Source organism: Manis pentadactyla, chromosome 12 (genome assembly GCF_030020395.1).
Source record: "Manis pentadactyla isolate mManPen7 chromosome 12, mManPen7.hap1, whole genome shotgun sequence".
Lineage (NCBI taxonomy): Eukaryota > Metazoa > Chordata > Mammalia > Pholidota > Manidae > Manis > Manis pentadactyla.
This window is the reverse complement of record NC_080030.1, coordinates 66,394,113-66,415,560: the sequence shown is the minus strand read 5'-3', so window position 1 is coordinate 66,415,560 and position 21,448 is coordinate 66,394,113. Positions and strand designations below refer to the sequence as shown.

Here is a 21,448-nt window from a genome sequence, read left to right as displayed (position 1 = left end):
GACTGCTGTCTAAAATTTTTTCTGAGTAATTTGCTTACTAGCTAGGTAAATGATATACAATAGTTGCCAGTGATAAGATTACTTGAAGTTTTTGTTGTTTTATTACCTTCTGTATACACTTAGTTATATTTGAGTCTAGTCAAGACAGTTCTTAAAACATTTAGCTCCTATCAATTATAAGCATATACAGATAATGCAAATTGGGATTTTATGTGATTAGAAAACCATATATAATAGAAATGAAAAGGAAAAATCATTGATTACTAAAAAAGATCTAAACAACTCTAATTATATGAGTTAAACATTCAGGCTGCTTTATCAATATATTAACTAAACTTAGAGGTTACCAAGCACTGTGGATAGAATTGTGTCCCCTCCAAATCCACTGGAGATTTAGCCTTGGGAGGTGATTAAGCTTAAACAAGGTCGTAAGGGTGGAGCCCTGATCCCACTGCACTGGTTCCTCCAGAAGCAGAGGAAGAGCCACCAGCGCTCTCTCTCCACCACTTGAGGACCTAGCGAGAAGGTGGCCGCAAGCCAGTAATGGGCTGTCTCCAGAACCCGACCACGTCGGCACTCTCACTGAGACTTCCAACCCCCAGAACTGCCAGAAAATAAACTTCTATTGTTTAAACCGCCCAATCTGTGGTATTCTGTCATGACAGCCCTCACAGACTAAGATGCCAAGAATGATAAGGACTTTTAAAAATTATTGTATCAAGAGGAATTTGTCTTTATATAATTGTCATAACACAGAAATGACATCTGGAGCCAAGTGGGTGGATGGATGAAGCGGGGGTGTGGAAGTTGACGGAGACAGTGGGAAGCTTTCCTTATCTAAAATGATTACACTTAAAAATCAGTAAATAAAAGACCTGTGTGGGTCAAATAAAATGAATTGGATGGTAGACAAAAGTTTCAAGCAATTGACTAGCTCTGGATTGTTCTCTAAATATTCAGGAAGCATTATTGATTTGGAGTCTTGGAGGAGATTTTACATTAAATCATGGTGTCTAATGACCAAACAAATTCTTTTTTATTCAGATTGGCACTGATACAATCCTGACTTGCAGATTATATGGGATTTTTATTTAAAATTTATAAATTGCTATTTCATTCAATTTGTATAGCTGGCTAGATGCAAATCTTTTACATACTATACAATAGGCTATTACAATTTACAAGTATAATGTAACCTTTCCCCTTATTCTCAGTAACCATTCCTCTTACTCTCTTGTGAGTCTTTCTAGCTTGCTTAGTACGTGGCCAGAAACCTATCATTTTATCTCAGACTACTAGCAGTAAGAATTTCTCCCTGAGGAGCATTACAGTCATTCTGAAGGACTTTTGGCCCATTACATTCAGGTAAATAACACTCAATTAAAAGCATTTAAAGAAATATTCAGTTGCTCTCCACCTCCTTCCTAAATCATCTTAGGGATACACTATTCCTGCCCCAGTCTGAACCCATCACCTCCCTGCTCCTCCTCACCAGGCCTATTTTATTTCATTTCAATGTTTCTCATCACAGTTAATGACACCAATGTCCACCTGGATATTTAATTCAGAAAACCTGGAGTCATCTACTTTCTTGTTCTATCTCAGTGCCTATTAATCAGATAGTTAACCAATTGATTCTCTTTCCAGATATTTTTCTGATCCATCTCCTTTTTCCCACTGTTTAGTTCAGGCTTTACAACTCGTTTGGACTCCCACGTGCCTGTGACCAACCCCAAAACGCTGGTCCACCCCAGCAGGATGACAGAGAAGTTAATCTTCCTAAATGAACATATGTAACCCATCCATGGAAAATTCTCCATTTTCTATAGAAAAAAATAAAAATCTCTTAACTGAGGAGAAAATATTTGTGCTTATACATTCATAAAATTTCTCTGGAAAATTATACAAGGAATTAACTTCAGTTGAATAGTTTGTGGAAAGAACCAGGAGGGAGACTTTTTGCCCTACACCATTCCTGTAACTTTTAAACTTTGACCCATGTACATATGTCAAAAAATTGTTAAAGAAAATAAAAATGTTTTAGCTGGGTAAGGTAACATGATGCTAGAGATTTGCAAAACAAACAAAAACATAATCAGAAAATAGAAGGAAGGAAGGAAGAGAAGGGTTAGATACCTAAGGAGAGAGAATGTTGATAAATATAACTGCAGGCTGACTATATTTTGGGTTTATTTTACTATTCAGTGTTTCATAACAGAATTTTGAAGACAAAATAAATCCCAAGCTTAGCCAATGAGTACTTTATGCTTTGCTCTCTGCATGCCTGTCGATCAGCTCTCCCAAACCTTCTCCATTCCTCCTTCCTTTTCTCCATGCTGAACTATACTTCTCTGGCCCAGACCCCTGTCTTCTCTTCTCCATGCCTTTGCATATGCCAGTCCTTTTATTGGTAATGCTCTTGTCCTCCCTGCCTGCTTGATGGACACCTATTATTGGGACTTAAGCTCCACAGTCACACCTGTAAAGAAGTTTTTCCTGTTGTCTTCCTCACCTCTTCTGGGGCTATGCCTTCCGTTCTGTTTTCGCAGTACTCTGTACTGACTGATTTGGGGTCTTATCACATTGCAGTAATCAGCTCACAAACCTAAGAATCCAGGTCCCTCGAGGAGGCTTTGTAGTTTCAGGGGATCTTCTAGGCCCTCCTCTGGCTACACCTTGCCCTGGGTCTAGGAGGCTGTAGGGCCCACAAGGGGAATCTTTTCTCTCTTACACTACAGATCCCAGAACCCTGACTTTGTTTTCCCCACACACAGTCCTGTCTGCTGCCAACAGCTGATCAGCTGATTGAGCCTTTTCTTGAATGAATCCTCACACATGTGGTCACCCCTAGTCTCAAGGGGTGGCCAATGCTAACAGGTAGCTGTTAGATTGAGGAGAATTTAGACAAGCATGCTGGTGCCCACGAGTGTCCACAGAGGGTCTCTTTCAGCATAGGACATAGCTACGGGTGGACTGTAGTAATGATCTGGAGGAAGCATCCATTTATACTCTTGCAAAAAATTATAGTGTGCTTGGCTTTAATTACTTGTGTTTTATATCTGGCTCCTCTTTAATTACTCTTAAGTTTGTACCTGTAAATTGAATCTTGGTAGAACAGGAACTATTTTCTTTAATCTCTGAATCCCAGTACTTTAGACAATACCTACCATGATCCCATGGTTGTGATTTAATAACTAATACTTGAATGAATGATTCAATGAATGAATGAAGACATGAAGAAATGATTTTGAACTTCAAGCAAAATTATGGTGACAGTTCTGTCCTCTAATTTTGTTGATTTCAAAATATCATATTTTGAAGAACGAATTGTTATTAGTTTTAAATAACTCCTAATTTTATAAAGCACTAATGAGTTGGTGCATAAACACACACACACCATTTCATCTTCACTATAACTTTATGAGATTAGTACTATTTTTGTCTCATCTTAGAGATAACAAAACTTGTAGCAGAGAATTTAAGTAAATGTACACTGCTGGAAAGAGGTAGAACTTAGGTTCAAACCCAGAAATTTGGGCACCAGAATTTTAAGACAGTAAATTGGTCAAGTTGTGGTAAAAACTGCAAGAATTGCAAGGCATTTTATGCCCAATTTGTCCCTATACTTTCTAGCTTGATTTCCAGGGTATTAACCTAGTCATCCTTCTGGAAGCTGAGAGTCACCTATATAGAATCATAAGGGGAAATTTCTAGTTTCTAAAAAGGAGCAAATTATAATTTCAGGAAAGGTAAACTGTAGCTTAAACATCAAAACATCTATTTGAAAGAAAAATATGGATTTTTTTGTGGCTGCTATTACTAGTTTATTTTGTTTCTCTACATTCTAATTTGTCTCCAGTAGAGAGGATCTTTAGAAAATTAAGTAAAAATACTTGCCTTCAAGAGTAGGTGATGCTAGAGAGGGTTTGGAAGCTTGTTCTTTTGGTAATGGAAGTGGTATGGCTGGGCTTTGTCCTGTGCACAAAATGCAGGGAGAGGGACAGAAAAAACAGTATTAACAAATTAAAATCCATTATTAAAACACAACTAGCAGGATCTATCCAAAACATGCATAATTCACAATCTGAAATGTAAATTCACATTAATATGCAAAAATAAATTGTTATTAGGCAACATCTTTAAGTGGATACATACACAGATTGTTATCTTCAGGGCCATTTCTGACTCTATTACATTTCATAGATGTATATACAATGTTAAGGATATCTACTGGACTTCACTAATGGAAAATCTACATGCAGTCAAATAAGGCAATTTATTTTCAATATGCACTTTAAATTATGGAAACTACAATCACAGAAGCTGAAAGGAATCCTAATACATAGAAAAATCACCATTTTTTCATTTAACTAAAAATTCTCAAGTGATATAATAAGGTTGAAATTCATAGGTCTTTGCTATTGAAAAGGGTACATCTTCTCCTGCCAAAATAAATGACCTGCAGTTAAGTAAATAATGGGCCAAAGGGAAAATATATTCAGTTTTTATAGAACCTTGAAAGGAACTCTCAAGTCTCTGGGCTTATTATGAACTGTATAAAAACCCACAATCGTTTCTGAGTGCTTCCTTGTCCCAAGTGATTTCTTTAATTAACCAAAACCATCCAGGCCATGAACTGTAAACATTAACTAACGCATGATCCCTTATGAAGTGCTTGCAAAATGTCTTATCATTAATTTTCATTCCATAAATTCCTGCTGTGTTTCTTTTAAATCCAAGAATCGACGTGGGCACGTGCACCTTCAAAAATCTCACTTGACAACTAGTTATTATCAAATGTCAGCAGATTTGCCTGCTTACTGGAAGTTTTCCTTTTTTTATAATTCATCAAAATTAGTTTCCTTTGGTAACGTGTGGATTAGCAAGTGGAGCAATCAGAGTTACATACACCCCACCTTCAGTGGTGGTGAGAAGGGACCCCTGTCAGGTCCTCATGTCAAGCTGAGGTTGGTCTCCATTCATTACAGGCTTTTCTTCTACCTGTTAGATCCATCCGTTGATTACTGACCATGTTCAAGTATGCTTAAAAGCAAATCATATTGTTTCATAACATATAGGCCATATTATTAGAAAAGCATACATCTATATGATGATTATGTTTTTCCTCATGAGAGCAAAGATTTGATAGAAACATAACAAGAGGTGAAATTCTGTTTTTAACAAACCAATAACAGGTAAGGCTGGGTACATTAAAATCAAGTTTGATACACAATATTTTTTCTAGCGAACATTTATATAGTGCTTACTACATACCTAGAATGATCCCAAACAGTTTTGATGTAGTAAGTTACTTAATCTTCACAAGATCTTTAGGAGATAAGTGTAATTTCATTTTGTAGTATGAGAAAAGAGGTAAACAGGTTCAGGCTGTTCAGTTCCTAAGAGGTGGACTGCATTTCCATGCAGCCTCCAGATGTGGGCGTTTAAAGCCTCTCTCAGCCTGAGCACAGACCAAGGGTCATCTTGCATAAGGGGGTTCAGAACTGCAGCTGAGAGGGACAAAGGGTGAAGCTGCCACCCTGAGTCTCCACCTTCTTTGTAAGTCAAAGGAATACGTACTTGCAAAGATCTATCCCCAAGTCTTGCCTAAGAGCTGTTCTTGAAAATAATATTTCTAAGGCAAAATGATATTTTGTAGCTTTTAAAATCTAAGAAGAGTCTAGATTTAAGAAGGAACCAATTAGATGACTAAAGCTTAAAATAGGCGACTATGAATATAAATCAATTGTTTCTAAATACTAAGGCTCTCAAAAATACCTTTGTGAAATGGGGCCTGTTCAATCTAAGTTGCTGTCTCCCTCTCATACTTACTTTCATGAACAGCAGTGATATGTAATCATGATCTTTAATAGTCTCTAAGCTTTTTAGGAATTTATTTCAAAATATATGAAATCATCTCCCCATGGAATTATTATACAAAAAATATTCTTAGATTTTCCTGGAGGAACTATAATGTTATTATTTTATTTATAAAAGATTTTAGTGAGCACTTATTATGTACCAGCACTGAAGAACAATTAAATCCTAACCTACTTTCAAGAAGTTCCCAATATACTGGCTAAAACAGTCTTATACACAGATCATTACAATAGAGTGTGGTGATGGGAATTACATACACAGAGGGGATGTTGCAGAATGATTCCTGAAGGAGATTAATTGTAACCTGGAATTTGCTGGGTAAAAAAGAGGGGGAGGAAGAGGAGAAGGAGGGATTCCAGACAGAGAATATGTGGTGAAAAGGCTTGGGTGCCAGACTATGAAGAACTATTAAGACAAACTGCGTTTGCAACATAGGTGCTTCTGTTGCATAAGTGCAATATCCAGTTTTTGTCAGAGATTCTGTATGCCTGTAATCAACTACACTAAGCTCTCTAAAATGGCTATTTGGTTGTGAGGCAATGGACACAGTGGGGAAGAGGGAACACAAGACAAAGACTAAGAAAAAGCCAGATGTCTTTCTACTTTCATAGCAACAACGATTCCCTGGCAGGGGAATTATTACTCAGGACAAGTTTTTGTTGTGCTAGGGGCACCAAGTCTCACCAGACTTGAGCATTAAACCTCACTTTAGTACTAACTTATAGAAAAGTCTTCTTTTATGTTCAAATAATGTCAGAGAAACTGTTGAAATCAGAGACCATTTTGCTATATGAATTAATATATAGCATATGTAATATGCAATACATTACATTCATATGATACTTTATTAATAATGGAATTTTATAATGAAAGCAATTTTGCTTAGTATGAAGATTAAATGCTTGGAATAAAATGACTATATGTGAGAGTTTCGACTCCATCACTTATAAACTGTGTGGATTTCAAAATGTCATGAAGTATCCACACTTCAATTAGGGCCTTTATAAAATGAGGATATTTTCTAGGTAGTTCTGAAAATTAAGTGATGAATACCTAACACACAGTAGATATTCAAAATATTTTTTTCCAATAATGTATTTACAATTTATATCCCATTAATTACACAAGAGGACTTGAAACAGATTTTTGAAGTAAAAAAACAAAGACACAGCAACAGATAAAATTAAACATGACAGAAATAGCAGAACTCATTTACAGGAAAGAGGATTATAATTTTACTAAGCATTTATTCCTTTAGAATTCCTGAGGTCTGTTATTCTCCAAAGGAAGATTTACCTTGTTGAAATTTACATTGGAACTCTAAAGGTGCCCTTCATTTTACAAGCTATTATCTGAAAATCCCTCTGACATTCAAACATAGTGAGTTGGCTTTATTTTTGTTCCTTGAGTGATTTTGGCTGGCTTATTTCCATAATACCTGAATTACATGTTTGTAAGCTGCCAATATTTTATTGTTCTGAGTTTCTTTTCATACAAGTCAGTATGATTGTTTTTGGTTTACTCAAATTCCACTGGGGATAGTATACAGTGTGCATTCTTCTAATGATCTCAGTTACTGATGTTTTCTTTGCTAGAAATGATGAATGGGATTACTCAGAATCTCAAGTCAACTAGGAGGCTATGAGCTGAATTCAGATAACATGAAGTAAAAACAATTCACTATACTAAAGTTTGACTTGTTTGGCTTCTTTATCAAAGGAGATTCTCAGGTTCTAAGTCACTTCTAGACAGCTAAAGTCTACCACCTAAACCTTGGAACAAATGTTGAGGGAATTTCTTTCTCTAATGTCTGATAAATATTGTGTTCCTTAGTTTTCTGCTACATTTCCCCAAAGGTATTGAGTATACCCAGAATATTGCAAACCCTTTGAGAGGCCTACTGTAGTGCAAACAATGAATGGCGATGGGTCCTGGGATAGAAAACATGTCACTCTAGTAAGTGACCATTGAGCTAAAATTCATTGACACTTAAAAAAAACACAGTGTGAGATAATTACAAATTCCCATCCCAATTTGTTCTTTCAGTTTCATAAAAATCATTTGTGATACTATGACTAAAGTTATAATGGGAAGATCTGAATTTAGTAAGAAAACGATAGGTTTATTAGAGCAATAATATTACTTTATACATTGGCACAAGGTTCCTAGACTACTTCTGTAACATGTAGAAAAATAGTTTTAAAGTTTAGAATTGAACAAATATTTAAATAAATGAAAATATGGTTTTATATTTTAGGTTGAGAGGTATGATTATGCTAGTATACTATATTAAAATAGGGACACCTAGACCTTCAAGTTTCCTTAGTGAGGACCTCTTTCTCTTGCCTTGTGCTTTTGAACCACTTAAAAAATGGGCAGAATGGACCAGAGGGATTTGGAGTCTTGACCACTCCTCCCTCCCCACCCCATCTATTAAAAAAAATTTGAGACACCACTCACAATAACCCCAGGTTTGTGAATTTACCTATGAATTGGTAATCTACCTATGACTTTACCTATGAATTTCTCACCATGAGAAATCAACCAAAGAATTTCAGAAGTTTGTATGAGTTGGGTGAATCAAAGAGGTTTTTACTCCAATCATAGGTGTCTTTATACTTCCTACTTGTGTATTGCTAAATTCTACACACATGCTTTGCATTCCTTGCACTTAGTCTTGTGGATGGGGACATGCAATAAACAGACAATTATCACTTAACTTAGGCATCAGGTGGTTCAAGATAAAATGAGAACAATAATGTCTTCTCCAGGGGAACTGTGAGTGTTCATGGGCAAAGAAACCACAGAGGGACCACAGTGGAGACAGAGAAGAACCCTGTTGCTATGGAACTTACAGTAAAGATGGAGGGAGACATGCAAGAAACAAGTAAGACAGATAACTTCAGGTCTCAGAAATGTAGGGACATCAAAACAGAGTGGTGAAACAGACAATGACTAGGGGAAAGAGATGATGCTAAACTGAAAAGAAAGATAAAGGCCCCCACTAAGCAGGACTCCACCAGCTTATGAAGCTTTGTGCAAATTTTAAAAAGATGTATACTTTCTGGAGGTGCGCAGTCTGTGGTGACAGGTTGGGCCAGGAAGGAAGACATCTTCATGTAAAATGAAGCAGCAGCTGTCCTCCGGGGACTGGTGCAGCTCCAAGCTGACATCCAGTCCAGTTGTGTGCTGTCTTGGTGAGGGGAACCGAGGAGGCAGCCTTTGTGTAAGTCCACAAACTGCATGGCAGCTGTAGGATATCTGAAGGGGTCCTTTCTCCAAGGGGGAGGCAAGTGAGCTCTGACTTGAATACAAAGGAAGAGACCTCTGGAAGATCTCTGATACAAAGATTTCTGATACAGAAAAGAAAATCAAAATAGTGTAAGCGAGGAACCAGCCAGGCTTGCTGAAAGCTCCTTAGTGATGGAGAGCAGAGACAGGCTCAGATCAGAGAATTCGAGGGTGTTCCATGAGTTTGGGATTGTCCTAAGGGCAATGGTAGGCTTTGGAGGGTTTTAGTGTGACATGTAGGTTCTCAAAAGATCACTGTTGTGTGAATAAAACCAGCTTTTATAAAGGAAAGGATATGAGAGGCAGGAGGAGACCAGTTGGAGACTTGATAAAACCCAAGTGAGAGACAAGGGGGACCACAGTGGAGATTCAGGGCAAGAAAATTTATTGAGGGACTACTCAGTCCCAGGCACTTACCTACGATAAGGAGTTATACTAGTGAATAATACAGACAAAATCCCCTATTTTACTGAGCTGCGATTCCAGTGAGCAGAGACAAAAGCAGCAACTAATAAATAAAATGGAAATAAGTGTCCTATTAAAAACATGTCAGGAAGAGTAATAAGAATGCTATTTGGAGTAATGGGCAGCAATTTTAAATATATGGTCAATGAAAAAACACAGAAGTTGTAGTGGATGGATTCAGAGTATATTTTGACATAAATCCAATAGGATTTTTAAATGAAGATGTAGGAAGTGAGAGGAAGATATCGAGGATGACTAACAATTTGACTTGAGTTTCTGGAAACAAATGAGAAGTATAGTACCCAGATAAGGGCAGGAAATTCTCCATTTACCCAGCTGTATGCTGTTCATGGACTAAATGGCTTAGTCATTGTTGTCTCTTGAATTACATAGTTTTCAGTTATTCCAGATGAGTTATATAGAAGAAAAGGAAATAAAAACCAGTTACTTCACTGGTTCATTCCAATAACTTATCTTACTGGTAATTCATTTTCAAGATTTTTAAAAATTATTTTAGGAAAGTTTTAAGCACATGGATTATTTAGTATAAACTGGCTAAACAAGTCTACCATAAGGGTATTTAAAACACCAAAAGCTTCAACTCCTTAATCAAAGAGCATCCTCCAGGCCAAAATCTTTCTACTGGAAAGGTTTCTTTGCATCCTGATAAAAAGCTGCCCTAATATTTCCATGTGTTATTATATATTTGCATATTCACTTTGATGGAAAGCAAGGAATAGTAGCCAAATGCATATTTTATGCATTCTTTTGATTTAAAATGATAAAGGTAATATTAGTGCTTTTTCCTCTTCATCTCTAATTAATGAAGTAGAAGTAATTTTCCATGGAACAGGCAACTAAAGAAAGTAAATGAGATTGATTCAAGATCATATCATTGTTCTATTTAGCCTTGTATTTCAATTATAACAGAATACTTGGTATTTGGGACCTAACAAAAATATATGCACAGAATCAGAATCATACAGTTTGGGGGTATGGGAGAGACCTTTGAAATCAGCCATTATGACACCCTAACTTTTCAGATGGGATGAAAATGGTCTCTGGAAGTACAAATGGCTTCACCAAGGTCATATGTAGAGAGCAGACCCAATTTACTGTTTAAGGTTTTTTCTTACTCTATTTTATTTCTTAAATGTATTTAATAGTATCTATTTGGAAGGTCAACATAAATGTTAATTATTTTACCTATTATCATAAATGACTCATAACCCTTGGAAGATCTGTAAAAATTCACTTCTTAATAAAAACATTTTCATAGTTTTCTTCAATGGTCATGTTCTGCCTAACCTTAATTACATGCTGAATGGACCTGAAACAGACCATCCAAGAGGCTCACTACTTAAAAACCAATCTCCTTGTTACCCTGCACTCACTTCCACAATTCTAGATAGACTGTCATCTGGGAGGTTTTCGAACTTTCAGAATTACTATTTCCTACTTTTCTTAGTTTCGTCTAGTTATCTGAACAATCTCTTTCAACTCCTCAGCAAATCATACTTGCGCATACGTGAGGCAAAGCACAGATAAGATGAAAGAAACAGACAAGTAGGCAATATAAACTGTAGGTTTTCCTTTTAGTCCAAACGCCAAAGCTGTTAGGAAAAGAGATCAATGAGGCAAATTAGATGGACTGCAATTGCATTTTAATAAAATGAAGGAAAAAGTATCTGATGCACTTAAAATACAAATATCCTAACTGCCATGAAGGAATCCAATGACCAGTGAAATGTCACACATCTGTGGGATTTCAAATTCTCAATGATCAAACTGCCTAGGACATGGCCTACTCTAGTTAGTGATTGCTCAAAACTTAGCCATTTTATTGCTTCCTTGACTTTCTCCTACCCACTCCTCTTGTAACTATTTATGCTCCCAAAGTACCCAGTATACACTTTATCCTTTGATTCTCAATGCATTTGTTTACTTACAAATCTGGGCTTTTTCTTTCTTCTTTAAAATCCTCACTAGACTATGATCAATTTGAGGACAGAATCTGGAACATATTTGGTAAAGGAAAATTAATAACTAAAAGGGAAAATGAACGATTAAGTGAATGTTCTTAAATGCTACTTTGTTGTGCTATCTCTAGAATGTTTGAATATGAACTGATCAAGTTATAGTAAATTTAGTTGCTGGTAGAGTAAAAAATACTTCAACAAAAGGCATAATAAAATTTTTTTTGTTTTTTTTTCAATCATTTCTAGTTCAAGATCAAAGCATTCATTTTTTTCTGTGACAACCTTTACCTATTTATGAGTGGAACAACAATGTTTGCGTGAAAGTGAAACATTAATGCGTTTATCCATGGGTAGTGGGAAAAACTGATCTAAAGGTCAAAGACAAAAAAAGGTAGCTTCATTCATTCAACAGCTCAATCAAAATATTAACACTCACAATATATTCAGAATATTTAGAGGTCTTGTCAAGTGGAAAGACTGTAAATTATCCACTACGTTATGTTCCAGCCTAAAGAATTGTGCACCCATAGAATGTAATTTGAATAGTATTTTAGTGCCAGAAGATGCCTTCAGGTTCGCTGCAAACAGTTGAATAAGAAGTTGAATGACTTGCTAAATTCACCCAAGAGACTTATAAGTAGGGTCTGTGTATCAGGATTCCCAGTACAGTGCTCTTTGCAGAGCTAGAAGTTGTCTTTGTGTTTGCATTTATTTTAAAAATTGCATAAAAGGACAGGGAATGCACAAACTGTTTGATGAAATTTAGAATAATACTGCACTATTTCAATTTATTACAGACAACTATTATGTTGTTATTATTATATTATGTTTTAGAATCTGTAGTAAATGTTATCATTTTATAACAAAACATTAAATGTATTCATTTTTTATAGTGAAGTGGTATTATTAATGGACATTTTAACCTTTTGATGTATTTGAAGATGATTCAAGATACAAATATCACATGTTTTGGGTCATTAGTTATGTTAATTCAAAATTGTAATGAATTTAAATTAGGTCTCTGAGATGCTGTTTTCCATTGTCAAAAATATCCAACATTCTTTACCAAAATGGGGATGCCTACTCTCTAAGGTGTTAAGTGGTAGAAACTGTAGGACAAAGATTGCTCATTTTATTAGAAATCAATTTTTGCAACATCATTTACAATAGCTGACATATGGAAACAACTCAACTTTCCAACAGATGAATGGATAAGGAAAATGTGATGTGTATATACGTATATATATATAATATTACTCAGCCATAAAAAGTAAGGGAATTCTGCCATTTCAAACAACGTAGATGGAATTTGAGGTCATTATGCTATGTGAAATAAGCCAGACAAAAGTGAATATCATATGATCTTGCTTATATGTGCAACAATAAAAAAAATCATACTTATAGATACAGGGAACAGATTGGTGGTTGCCAAAGGTAGAGATTGTGGGGTGATCAAAATGAATGAAGGTAGTGAAAACTTACAAACTTTAAGTTACAAGACAAATAAGTCCTGGGGATGTAATGTATAGCATGGTGACTATAGTAACTACTGTATTTTGAATTTGAAAGGTGCTAAGAGAGTAGATCTTAAAAGTTCTCATCACAAGAAAAAAATACAACTATGTGAGGTGATGTATTTTAACTAAAAACTTATGGTGGTAACAATTTCACAGTATATGCATATAGCCAGTCATGTTACACACCTTAAACTAATACAATGTTAGATGTCAAGTTCTCAATAAAGCTGAAAAAGAAGTTGAGATCTAAATAAACTATGCACTTTTGTTAATAAAAATAAATTTTCCTCCATGACAAATATTTTAAATTTATATTTATGTGTAAAGTTTAAGTACATAATTGAATAGAATAAAAAATGTATGGTTTTTCAAGGAAAATCACAAAATTTCAATGAAATATTAAGTTAAAATCTCAAGTTTCATTTATATTCCTAGGTATGCTCCTTCACCATTACATATTAACATACTGACTAATGAATAATGGGCTGTTACTTATTTAATTTAATTGACCATTGCTGAAAACACAGAAATATCAGTTCTAATAATATGGTGGTTTACCAACCAGGTAATTATAACTTGGCATATACCTAAATATGAGTACATTTAATGTGCTATAGGTCTTGAATTAAACATAACATGCAAGTTGTATATTCAGGGTTTATTTTCAAAGATCCAAGACACTTTAGTAATTTACTCAAAGTTGAAAATCAAGTCACACCAAATTATTGAATAGCAACCAGAAAGGTGAGGAAATAAGAGAAAAAAATGGTTGCCAAGACAAAATCATTACATTTACAAAATGTATTAAAGGAACAAAATGTACAAGTGGAATAACAAATTCACTTCTTAAGAGATAAGAGGCTTGACATTTTTGTAACTCTCTAAACAAGGAGAATAAATAGGGCCTCCTTCTGTCTCATATATTTTCTGGTTGTTTGACTTTAGGATTTTACCAAAGAGGTTATTGACAGAGAGCAGATGGCACAATTGATTGCTAAATCAATTCCTAAACTACTAGAATCTGTTGTTTTCATTCTCAATAACTTCAGAATCCACTAACAGCCTTAGAGATAAATTTATTGTGTATTCTCTTCCATCTCAATTTGATGTCACTCTAACCATTAAGAAAAAAATAAGCAATAAGCTTAAAAATCTAATGATGAAACTGGGTGATATTCTTATCAGGCTTTGTGGCCAACATAATAGATATCCAGGAAATTTAAAAGTAAGCTATAGCTAAGATCCCTTCAATAATTTTGGTGACAAGTCTGTGCTCTTGAGTGTAGAATCACAGTCCCCAAGCCTGCGATTTCTATACCAGATTCCTTTCACTGACTACTCAATAAAAGCATCTAAAAGTTATCAGCAGATTGCCTGCTTTCTTTAGCACTTACGTGGGCAAGAGTTAGGAGTACTTGTAATATTTATATTATAAGGGAAGAAGAGATTGTGAGTTTGCCTTAAATTATACCACTTAGAAAACAGAATGATAAAGGAGAAAACCTAAGAGGCAGTATGCCCTTTTAAAAACATATTTATAATTCTCCCTACAGTGCTGGAGACAATATACAGCCATTTGAACCAATTCCACAACTTTCTCTAGGTTCAATTTCCTAATCTATGAGATGAAGAGGTTATAATGCACCTCATAGGTTATGGTGAGGACTCAGTGAGATAATCCATGCCCAGAGTTTAGCACAGTGCTGGCATACCATTAGCACTCAGTACGTGGCAGATCTTGTCATCATCATTAATGATGTCATCATCATCTCTCCAACAGACCTCAAAAATCCTTAAAGGGGAGATGCAGAATAATTTGTGCATGACTACCTGCGTTTTTTTTCAACTCTTGGAAAGCTATGTTAATCAAGGCTCTTTGTGACTTTCTGCTCTTCATATCCTCACCTGGGGGATGATAATTTTTATAGCTATTGCATAGCATTTGAAAAACTGTTGCTTCTTTTTTACACAGGGATCTCATCCATATAGAAAAAAATCAATTTGTCACTTTCAACCACCCTGTTTAGCTATTTCCATACCACACAGGACTTAGCAAGGGGAGGAATGGTGCAACTTTTAAATTTTTTAATTGAAGTATTGTTGACATATAATCGCATATTGGTTTCAACTGTACAACATAGTGTTTCAACAGTTACCCATATTATTAAATCCTCACCCCAACTAGTGCCATTACTATCTGTCAGCACAGAAAGATGGCACAAAACCATTGGCTATATTTTCCATTCTGTACTACCATCCCCCATAACCAACTTCTATTAAACCTAAGATTTCTGTGCCCCTTTCTCCCCCTCCCCCATCCTAACCCCTCCCCCATGGTAACCACCAGTCACTTCTCAGTATTTGTGAGTTTACTGCTATTTTGTTCATTTTTTTCTTTTGATTTTAGATTTCACAAATAAGTAAAATCATATGGTATTTTTCTTTCTCCACCTGCCTTATTTCACATAGCATAATATATTCTAAGTCCATCCACATTGGCAGGATTTCTTTATTTTTATGACTGAATAATATTCCACTGTGTATATGGACCACTTCTTTATCCATTCATCTGTTGATGTACCCTTTCGTTGCTTCCATATCTTGGCTATTGTAAATAATGTGGAAATAAATAAAGGGGTGCATATATCTTTTCAAATCAGGGATTTGTTTTCCTTGGTTAAATTTCTAGAGGAGGAATTACTGGGTCATGTGGTATTTCTATTTTTAGTTTTTTGAGGAACTTCTATATAGCTTTCCACAGTGGCTGCACAAAATTACATTCCCCTCAACAGTTAGGAGGGTTTCCTCTTCTCCACATCCTTCTCAACACTTGTTATTTCTTGTCTTTTGGATATTGGCCATTCTAACTTGTGTGAACTGACATCTCATTGTGATTTTGAGTTGCATTTCTCTGAGGATTAGTGATGTGGAGAATATTCTCATGTGCCTGTTGACCATTTGTATTTCTTCTTTGGAGAAATGTCTGTTCAGTTCCTCTATTTCTTTAAATCAGGTTATCTGTGGGTTTTTTGGTGTTGAATCACATGAGTTCTTTATATATTTTGGATGGTAACCCCTTAATGGGTTCATCATTTTCTAGTATAGTCTCCCATACTGTAGGCTGCCTTTTTGTTCTATTTATGGTGTCCTTTTCTGAAAGAAGGTTTTTAGTTTGATGTAGTCCCACTTGTTCACTGTTTATTTGGTTTCCCGTGCCTGAGGAAATGTATCCAGAGAAAAATTAGTCATGATTATATTTAAGAGATGTTTGCCTATGTTTTCTTCTTAGAGTTTTATGTTTTCATGTCTTACATTTAGGTCTTTAATCTATTTTAATTTTATTTTTGTGTATGAAGTTAGACAGTAATCTAGTTCCATTCTCTTGCATATAGCTGTCCAGTTTTTCCAACACCAGTTATTTAGGAGACTATCGTTTCCCTATTGTATATTCATGGCTCCTTTAGCATATATTAATTGACCATATATATGTGGGTTTATATCAGGGCTTTCTATTCTTTTCCAATGATATATGGGTCTCTTCTTGTGCCTGTACCATGGTGTTTTGATTACTGTAGATTGTAGTATTGCTTGAAGTCAGGGAGCATAATACCCCTAGCTTTATTATTCTTTTTTCTCAGAATTGCTTTGGCTATTTGGGGTCTTTTGTGTTACCACATAAATTCTAGGATTCTTTGCTCTAGTTCATTGAAAAATGCTGTTAGTATTTTCATAGAGATTGCATTGAATCTGTAAATTGCTTTGGGCAGGATGGCATTTTGACAATATTAATTTTCCCTACCCATGAGCATGCAATAGTTTCCCATTTATTTGTGTCTTCTTTAATTTCTCTCATGAGTATCTTACAGCTTTCAGAGTCCAGACATCTTTCACCTTTTTGGTTAGGTTTATTCCTAAGTATTTTATTTTTTGGATGCAACTGTAAATGGAATAGTTTTCCTGATTTCTCTTTCTGCTAGTTCATTGTTAGCATATAGGAACACAACATATATCTATGTACTAATTTGTATTCTGCAACTTCACTGAATATGCTTATTAATCCTAATAGTTTTTGGTGGAGTCTTTAGGACTTATATAATAGATAGTATCTTTGTCTGGTTTTGGTATTAGAGTGATTCTGGCCTCATAGAATGAGTTTGGAATTATTCCCTTCTCTTCTACTTTTTAGAATACATTAAGAAGGATGGGTATCTTCTCTCCTTTAAATGTTTGGTAGAATTCCAGCTGTGAAGCTATCTGGTCCAAGACTTTTGTTTGTTGGGAGTTTTTTGATGACCAGTTCAATTTTGTTACTGGTAGTTGGTCTGTTCAGATTTTCTGCTTCTTCCTGGGTCAGTCTTGGAAGGTTTACTTCTCTAGGAATTCATCCATTTCTTTTAGGTTGTCCCATTTATTGGTATATAATTTTTCATAGTATTCACTAATAATTCTTCATATTTATGTGGTGTTGTTGTAACTATTTCTTTTTCATTTTTTATTTAGTTTATTTGTGTCCTCTCTCTTTTCTTTTTTGAGAAGTCTGGCTAAGGTTTTGTCTATTTTGTTTATTTTCTCAAAGAACCAGCTCTTGGTTTCATTGAATTTTTTCTATTGTTTTATTATTCTCTATTTTATTTATTTCTGCTGTGATCTTTATTATGTACCTCCTTCTACTATTCTTGGATTTCATTTGTTCTTCTTTTTCTAGTATCTTTAGTTGTCAATTTACTCTTTATTTGGGATTTTTCTTGTTTTTTGAGGTAGGCCTGTATTGCTATGTGCTGCCTTCTTAGAACTGCTTTTGCAGTGGCCCACAGATTTTGAACTGTTGTATTTTTGTGTTCATTTGTCTCCATGTATTGCTTGATTTCTACTATGATTTGCTCATTCATCCATTAATTATATAGAAGCTTGTTGTTTAGCCTCAGTGTGTTTGTGGGTTAGTCTTCTTTGTGTAATTTTTTTCTAGGTTCATACCATTGTGGTCTGAGAAGCTGCTTGATGCAATTTCAGTCTTTTTGAATTTATTGAGGGTCTTTTTTGTAGCCTAGTATGTGATTTATTCTGGTGAACATTCTATGTACCCTTAAGAAAAATATGTATCTTGCTGCTTTTGGATAGAATGTTCTCTAGATATGTGTTAAGTCTATCTGATCTAATATGTTGCTCAGTGCCTGTTTCCTTATTTATTTTCTGTCTGGTTGATCTCTCCATTGATATAAATGCTGTGTTAACGTGACCTAATATGATTAATTTTCAGCCCATTTCTCCCTTTGGTACTGTCGGTATTTGTTTTACATAAATAGGTGCTCCTATGTTGGGTGCATAGATTTTAATAATGGTTATATCCTCTTCTTGGACTGACCCCTATATAATTATGTAATGTCCTTCTTTGTCTCATGTTACTTTCTTTGTTTTGAAATCTATTTTGTCTGGTATATAAGTACTGCTATTCCTGCTTTTTTCTCCCTATTATTTGCATGAAATGTCTTTTTCCATCCCTTCACTTTCAGTCTGTTTATGTCTTTAGGTCTTAAATGAGTATGTTGTAGACAGAATACAGATAGGTCTTGTTTCTTTATTCATTCTACCATCTTATGTCTTTTGACTGGTGCATTCAGTCCATTTACATTTATGATAATTATTGATAGGTATGTACTTTCTGTCATTATAGTAATTGTTTTCTGGTTGTTTTTGTAGTTCTTCTCTGTTATTTCTTCCTCTTTTATACTCTCTTTCATCATGTGATGATTTTCTTCAGTGTTGTGACTAGATTTCCTTTTCTTTTTAATATATCTAATGTAGGCTTTAGGTTTGTGATTACCATAAAGTTAAGGATAGTTTCCTAACTACATAAAATCTGTATTAAGTTGATGATCTCTCTATTTCAAACACAATCTGAAAGTACTTCTTTTTCCTTCTTTCTCCTCCTCAGTCATGTATTAGGTGTCATAATGCACATGTTTGTGTACCCTGTGACTGATTTAATGTATAGTTTCTTTTACTAGTTTTGTTTTTAGCTTCATGCTTGCTTGCTAATTGGTCTGCTACCTTTAGTGTGGATTTATTTTCACTGGTGAAAACTATTTAGGCTTAAGAATACTTCCATCTAATGAAGCTCCTTTAACATATTCTATATTGCCAATTTATTGGTGGTGAATTCCTTCTGCCTTCATTTATCTGAGAAATTTTTAATTTCTCTCCTCAAATTTTAATGATGATCTTGGTGGATAGAGGATTATTTGTTGAAGGTCATTCTGTTTCAATACAATAAATATTTCATGCCACTACCTTCTTAGCTATAGTTTCTGCTGAGAAATCTGCTCATTGCCTGATGGGGTTTCCCTCATAAGTTATTTTTTTTCTCTCTGGCTGCTTTCAATACACTCCCATTATCCTCAATCTTTGTCATTTTAATTATATGTCTTTATGTTGTCTTCTTGGGGTTCCTCTTGTTAGAAGCTCTCTGTACTTCCAGGACCTGGATGTCTATTTCCTTCCCCAGATTGGAGAATTTTTCAGCAATTATTTCTTCAAAGAGACTTTCTACTCCCTGATCTCTCCCTTCTCCTTTCTGGGACCCCTGTCATGCAAACATGTTTTAATAGGAGTTGTTGCATTGTTCTCTTAGCATCCTCTCCCTTCTAGAGATTCTTTTTTCTGTCTCTTAACTCAGCTTCTTTGTTTTCACTTCATTGGAGTGATCTGTTATTCACTCCCTGCTTTGTATATTTCATTTCAGTTGCTGTGTTCTTCAGCTCTGAGTGGCCCTTTTTCAAGTCTTCTCTCTTTGTTGAAATCCTCCCTGAGATTATCAGTACTTTTCCACAGATCAGTGAGCATAATTATGACTATTACTTTGGAACCTTTTTCAAGAACATTCGTGGTCTCCATTTCATTTAGGCCTCTTTCTGGTGTCTTATCCTGTAGTTTTGTTTGAAACGTATTCTTCTGCCACCTCCTTCTGTCTTGGTTTCTGTGTTTCTTCCTTTGTGTTTGATAGATCTTCTACGCCTCCTGTTTTAGAAAGTAATGGCTTTATGAAGAAGGAGTCGTGTGGTGTCCAAAAGCTCTAGATTCTTTACTCACCAGTGCCTGGGTCTCCTTGGAGGTGGTACCCCAGCTGCTGTTGGTGGGCTATGGGTGGAGCTGCCTTTCTGCCTGTCTGTCTGCAGTGGCTGATCTCTTTCAGCAGAGGTCCTTCCTGAGCTACATAGGTGGCACTTCTGCTGGGTTTATTGTGGGTGGGACCAACTTTCTGCCTGTCTGCAGGCAGTGGCTGATCTCAGTCTGCTGTGGGTGGCATCTCATCTCAGCTGGCCCTTAGTGAGCTTTACAGTGGCATGACACTTCTATGGGGGTTGTTGTGGGCAAGGCTGCCCTCTGCCTGTCCTGCAGTAATGGCATGGCTGCTGGGCCAATGGGGTGGGTGCAGTGGGTGCGTAGGGTAGTGCGGTGTGGGGCTGAGCTGCCAGTGAGGAGGAAGGAGTCCTCGGAGCTGGCTTCTGCGGGTGTCTCCCAAGTTGGGCTGAGAGAGAGCCAGGAAAGCTAGTAAAGCCTCCCTCTGACTGCTTGCTGGTCCAAGTAGTCAGGGAGGGCAGGCATGGGGAAGTGCCTTGGGGCTGAGCTGTCAGCAATGGAGAAGGAACCTTTGGCATTTCCATCAGCATCTGACCAGTTGGGCTGAGGGTGAATTGGGTAAGTGTTGTCCACCTGCCCTTTCTCCTACAGAGAGAGTTCCATCCAACCTTTGCCCCTCTGGCACCCTTCCTGCTGCTGGTAAATCTTTCAAACTGCCACCTCTCTGGTGGGTCTCAGCAGGACCAATGGAGTATGCCTGTCCTCCACAACAGCATGAGTCCAAGTTTCTCCCAGAGTGCTCCAACTCTCTCTGGTGTCCAGCCCCATTAATCACCAATGCCTGATGCAATGTGCACTCTTGTTCCCAGAGCATATCTCCAGGGCCAGGTGTGCAGAGTTCCTGAGCACCTATATTCTCACCACTCCTTTTCTCTCCCTCGCACTCATGAGCTGGGAGGAGTAAAAGCTGGGGTCCTGATTGATTGTGCCTCTGCCACTTTACCCTTCTCTGTGTAGGCTTCTCTTCTTTCTCAGGTGTAGATTATCTGCTCTGTAGTCTTCAGGTCATTTTCAGGGTTAGTTGTATTTGCTGCAGTTGCTTCCTTCATGCATGTGGATGGTTTTCACCTTGCCTTTCTACTTTGCCACTTTTTTCCATCTGCAACTATTTTATCTTTCATCTCCACCTGTGGGAAAATTTCCCATTTTTTTTTTTTTTTGTCTTTGACACATGCAAGT

The 21,448-nt window shown here is 36.1% G+C and overlaps 1 protein-coding gene and 1 long non-coding RNA gene across 8 annotated transcripts in view; one reads left to right on the top strand and one right to left on the bottom strand.

Annotated features, from left to right (window-relative positions):
- Positions 1-21,448, bottom strand: part of TRDN (triadin) — a 377,090-nt gene that overhangs the window by 201,408 nt on the left and 154,234 nt on the right. For all 7 annotated transcript variants that reach the window (XM_057489292.1, XM_057489293.1, XM_057489294.1 and 4 more), the window contains exon 10: positions 3,898-3,975. In XM_057489292.1, the coding sequence (XP_057345275.1) occupies positions 3,898-3,975 (78 nt within the window). The remainder of the gene's footprint in view (positions 1-3,897; positions 3,976-21,448) is intronic.
- Positions 1-21,448, top strand: part of LOC118921812 (uncharacterized) — a 38,713-nt gene that overhangs the window by 9,802 nt on the left and 7,463 nt on the right. The window lies entirely within an intron of this gene.